General features: G+C 38.3%; 1 protein-coding gene across 2 annotated transcripts; it reads left to right on the top strand.

Moving 5' to 3' along the window:
- Positions 1-578: 578 nt before the first annotated feature.
- LOC128511516 (bcl-2-like protein 15) lies at positions 579-5,243 on the top strand. 2 transcript variants are annotated; one of them, XM_053484406.1, is made up of 4 exons: positions 579-927; positions 1,471-1,583; positions 3,632-3,850; positions 4,981-5,243. In XM_053484406.1, the coding sequence occupies exons 1-4, from the start codon at positions 831-833 to the stop codon at positions 5,002-5,004; spliced, it is 453 nt and encodes a 150-aa protein (XP_053340381.1). In that variant the 5' UTR covers positions 579-830; the 3' UTR covers positions 5,005-5,243. The 2 variants fall into 2 exon arrangements, with proteins under 2 accessions (XP_053340381.1, XP_053340380.1); XM_053484405.1 differs by having other exon boundaries at positions 580-936.
- The last annotated feature ends 515 nt before the right edge of the window (positions 5,244-5,758 follow it).

Here is a 5,758-nt window from a genome sequence, read left to right as displayed (position 1 = left end):
CTCTGACCAAACATGGGGATTTATTCCTGCTTTAACAGCTCCATATGATCGCCACCAAACCAGGTCATAACGATCCCAAGACACGGAGGATGCAACCTTTTGAAGGGATTTTTGGTATTTTAAATAGTTCAGCCATGACGATGCCTTAGACTTATGGTGAAAAGTAGCTTGGGCCTGATCATTATTGCTTTGCAACTATATTTTGGTCATTTCACACACTGGCATGTTTTTGGGTGGAAACCTGAAATACCAAAAGAAATCCTAAAAGAAAAGACAATGATGAAGCATGCACAACACTTGCATACAAATAACATTAACACTTCCAAGAATTACTTATTTGAAAAGGTCTTTAAAACATACCTCTTCTAACTTCAAAGCTTCATCGTGATGGAAACCATTTTTGCAGGTTAGACGTTAGGGTGTGGCAGTGCGTGTGTAGCAGTCTGCTCTGACCAAAAAGTGGGATTCATTCCCGCTCCAACAGCGCCATCTGTCGGTAAAACTGCGCCATGCCGGTAAAAGTCAGAATAGCAACGCAATAAGGGCGGGAACCGATGATGTAAGAGAAACAATACCTTACAGCTGATAGGCACTACCATTCCCTTAACAAAAAAAAAAAAAAATACCAAACCCTAAAAGGAAGCGTACTTTGCTCTTTAGTGCGCCATACACATCCAGCTCACAGTGGATTATTTCTCACCAGGACGATTGTGAAGAGAAATTCTGTTTAATAATTTTTTGAGTCATAATATAAGAGTGCCCCTGCTGGACGAGGCTGATCTCCCAGAGGGTTGTGTAGTATTTAGGCTTTTTCTTTTCAGTATTTATCAATGGATAAAGATGAAGTAAAAAGACTTTTTGAATACCAAACATTGGATGTTCTGTGTTGTTTTTTTGAAGAGTCCTACCTGGAGACAGATGGTCCGAGTAAGTCAAGTAAGATATTTCACACCTTGTTTTTTATGTACTTCCGGTCAAATCGTGATACGTTAATATTATACAAAATGCACTTGTGTCTCAAAACGAATAAGTGCTGTTTTGTGAGCCAATTATAAATATTGGCAACTATTAAACCAAAGAGCAAAATCTTCTAGCTGTACCTGAACGCCAGGTCTGTGTAAACAAAACCATCCTTCTTAACGTAAAAGAAACCTGCCATGAAATGATTAAACGTCACGGTAGTTTTTTAATAATTTACTAAATGAACATTCGCATTTTTTGGAACAACGGGTTGACATGTAATGTTGTGGAGGTGTTGTTTGTATGCTTGTATAATGTTGTGGAGATGTTGTTTGTACTAGCTAGGTCGTTAGCTAGCTCCAGTAGCTAGCTGCTTTTCTGAGTACACAGTGAGTTTCCGGGAATAACCATGATACGCTCATGAGTTAGTTTCTCTTCGTTTTTGTCCTCACTCTCGGATACAAAACCAAAATGTTTTTTTCTAATTCAAAATGACTTTCTCCTTACCAGGCGACTTCGACCCCATTAATATAGCCAAGCAGCTGCGGGACTTGGGAGACCACTACGATGCGACCGTTATCCAACCGCTCATGCATGACGTCCAGAATGCACGCACTGACCAGGTTTGTGGGGGGTCACGCGCTCATTTGCATCTGTTAAACACTTCCTGTTAGCATTATGATTAGCTTTACACTATTCACACAGGTTTTTACCCTAGGGTTTTTTTTTTTTTTTTTGGCCTACACAACTTTTAAAGCCACTAGTAACTACTGTTTTTAGATGTACATAAATGTACTAAGCAGTTAAGACTGCTTTTGTTTAATTGTTTATAACTTACAATTCATCTGACATAATGGACACCTACACCCTAACACATAAAACACGCTGGATCACTCACTCATCGTCTACACCGCTTTATTCTGTATACAGAGTCGCATGGGGCCTGGAGACTTGGGGGGGGGGGGGGTACATCCTAGACAATCCATATCAGGGCACATAGACACACGTTCATTCACACACTACGGGCAATTTGGGGGACACCAACTAGCTTAATCTGCGTGTCTTTGGGTTGTGAGCAGAAACCCGGAGGAAACATTGTGGCGGGAATCAAACCCGGACCCTGGTTGTGTTTGTGCGTGTGTGTGTCCCACGATGGATTGGCACCCTTTCCAGGCTGTAACCCACCTCATCCTCTTACACCTCTAGTCTCCTGGGATAGGCTCCAGAACCCATTGATCCTGTACAGGATAAATGCTATAGAAGATGAATTAATGAATGACTGATGCATATCTTACAACCATGTTGCAAAACATATCCTGTCGTTGTGGAAACGTTACTCTGTTTCAGAAAAGTCAACTTATTGGCCTGTGTCAAGCAAAGAAAACAACCAAAGAGATTTTTTTAAATGACTGAAATTGACTTGAGAACTGTCCAACACATTGGTAAGAACCGGAAGGATATTGCTAAACCATAAGCTACATAGAAGAAATGTGGTCAGAAAAAAAAAAGTGATCTATTAGAGACCATTTACAGTAAACGCATGGTGAAGTTGCTTCGTTAAAAAAATCAACACCAAGTCAGAGTTATGTTCAATAGTGAAACTAAGAGCATTTTTACACTCACAATGTGATGAGAACTCATATGATTGGCACTAAACAGCTGTGCATAAGAAAACTGGCCATCACAAAGTCCTGACCTTAACCCTGTGAAAAAACTTTGGGATGTGCTGGAAGTCTTTACAAAATGGTGTGACTTACCCACCATCAGGGCAACTGTTGACAGAAATAAATGTTGAGGCATAAGGAAAACCTTTAGGTATTCCAACAAAGTAAGGAGTGCGTAACACAGATTCAAATGGTACTCAGGGCAAATTAGAAAACAATAAAAATGAAAGAAAGAAAATTTAGTTTCAAAATAAATCTTGGATGCCACTTAAGATCACATTGATGATCATGTAACATTATGTAAATAAAGATTTGATATAAATAAATGGTAATTTGGCAGTCAGGGTGGATTTTCCTTTAGGCAAGGAAGAGCATTAAGGACTGACAGAATCGATGATAAATGTATTTGCCAAATAAGATGTGTTTTCTCAAAGAAGATTACTAAAAATGTCATCTCCGCGAAATCACATGATGTAAAGCAGGGGTGTTCTTAAAAAAAACAAGAAAATAAATTTGCCAGTGTAGTTGCAGTTCTTCATTCCACACGAGCTGATCAGTCAAACCTGATTAAACAGGTGTGGGTCGTGCTTGATTGGAATGCCCCCACACTCTCCCTTTGCAAGTAGGATTGGCGACCCATGACGAAGGCATAAATACAGTAAATACATGTACAAACACAATGCAGTGTGATTTCACACTGCATAAACATTAATTTAAAAAATTGCACATGTACATCACATGCTTGAACATTCCGCTTTTTCGTCTATTATACTGTAAATGTGCACATTTTCTTTTATCCAAAATGTGGGTTTTCTAAATCAATCTTTCGTAAGAATGAGAGTGTTTGCACATGTTCATGGTGCCCCGGGGCAATCTGCTGTCCCATCTAGGATTTGGGATTTGTTCCTGCAGAAGTGCTCATATCTAGCAGTTTTTAATATGTAGTCCAGACATTATTATGCGTCCCGTCATGAATTTTTTTTCTTCTTTTTCTTTTCCTTTTTTAGGTAGCCAGTGTTTTTACTAACAGTGTGAAATTCCTGTGTAAAACATGGGTGGCTGAGAGACCTGAAATTGTTCCGGAGAAGCATCTTCTGAAGGCCACAATGACATTATCGCTATACATGAAGGATAACTGCCCAGACATGAAAGAACTTGTACGGGGTGCCATACTCAACATTCTAAACAATCAGCTGGGCAGTTGGATCATGCAGCAGGGGGGTTGGGTAAGTTTTATGTTCCTTGATTGGTTGATCATCTTGCAGTTCCAAAACCTACTGTAGGTCTGCTAGTCCTACCCATACTCATACAAGTTTTTCAAATGGAAAAAACCTGAATTAGGGTGGATTCCTGAGGTTCTAGTCAGTGGAACAGTTTATTAAAAGCCACGATGACCTAATTATACTGGGTGGATGAAAATGAACTAGGCATTATATAATAGCAATAAAACCTGTATCACTGGAGCACCACCCCATGGTGCATTACCCCATTTTGCTCTTACTGTGCATGTGTGGTTGGACCAGCATTTTTCAGGACATTGGCTGGGATGATGAAGATCTCATAAATGACTTTCAAGAAGTCCAGATCTCACTCCATGTGAATTTTTTATTTATTTTTATTTTTTTCCCTGTGGTGCTACGCAAAGGAGAGGGGTGTACAGGACAAAGACTCGCACAAATGACTTCCTTTAAAATTCTATCCCCGGCCGTTTCAGGAAACTGGTTGACGCGACCAGTTCCTATGTCGAAATTTAAAATTTGCTTTCATTTTCCTATATAGTGAAGTAAATGTCCAGTTTTTTTCAAAGAACTTGTACTAGAAATATGGACTTTATTACCAATGTTTAAAGCCTAGTCACTTTTCACCCTCCCTGTACTGTGTGGATCTATTTTCCAATGATTCATCAGTGTGCTGCGTAGACTAACCCTAACCCTAATTAACGGAGCTCACAGTCCAGCCATAAACCAGGTGCCGACTCAGGTTGCTTTTTTTTAATCTCCATGTATCCTGCTACCAAAAAACAGCAAGCTACTCAAGGTACTATAGGTTTGACAAGAAAAGAGATGTTGATATTTTTAAAATGAAACCGAAATGAACAATATGGAAATTTTATTTGTACAGCTTGGGAAAGATGAGTCATTTGTCGAGTACTTCAGGCAGGCACTTCCCGGTAGCTTAAAGGGTTTAAATCTGCCCTGCATTTGGTAAAAAAAAAAATTAAAATTACATTTGCAAATACTATTGCATATGTGAATGTAATAATGTTTTTTTCTTTTAGTACTATAGTGTACTTCAGTTGTCTCAATACCTATACAGCACTGTTGTAAATAATAAATGAATTTCCTTTCCTTTCCAGGAGTCTGTCTCTAGCCCCATATGATGAGAAGAAGAAGTACACAAAGTGTCATCGCTTTCTCAGGAAAGTTTTCCTGTGAATCACATGAAGTAATGTGTCTACACCCAGATTTCCAAAAGGCCATCACAAAAAGTGAAACTCCCACAACATCCATGAGTCATAGGTGTGTGATCGTAGGTTTTACTGTTTTACTGAGTGTGCACTTGTGCAATCTTTATTTTTATTAAGTTATCAAACTACAGATATTAAATCAATGGCTGTTGGACTTCTCTCCTTTATTTAAACAATCAGCACATGTGTTATAAACTTGAATCATGGTCTAAACGACTGTATTTTGTGAGTTGTTGTTTATATCTGGTAGCCTTTTAAAAAATAAAATAATTGTTTATTATAGATTAAGAAATACAAATTGATTGGTGCTTCACATTAGCAAAATATCTTTGTACTTATAGAATTTTTAAGTACTTTCTAGAATAAAGAAGTGATTTTGTGAAATAAGTGAGAATTTTGTTTTCTTTATGACTGGCGTTTCTTGATCCTACCGGAAGGTGGCAGCACTGCACTGAAAAAACATTATTTGACATTTACTGTGGCTGAATGAGGTGCTGTGTAGGAATTGGTATTAGATTTCATATTTTTGGTGGGGAAAAAAATACAATATATTCAATATTCATGTAGGATGAAATCTTTGAGTCTATTTAGTAGTGCAATTTGGAGCAATTTTGCGTCTATTTGGGAATTCTTGCTAGTTGTAGTTTGCATGTATATACTGCTTTGA

Source organism: Clarias gariepinus, chromosome 23, assembly GCF_024256425.1.
Source record: "Clarias gariepinus isolate MV-2021 ecotype Netherlands chromosome 23, CGAR_prim_01v2, whole genome shotgun sequence".
Lineage (NCBI taxonomy): Eukaryota > Metazoa > Chordata > Actinopteri > Siluriformes > Clariidae > Clarias > Clarias gariepinus.
Note: the sequence above shows the minus strand (reverse complement) of the source record. Positions and strands in the feature narration are given on the sequence as shown.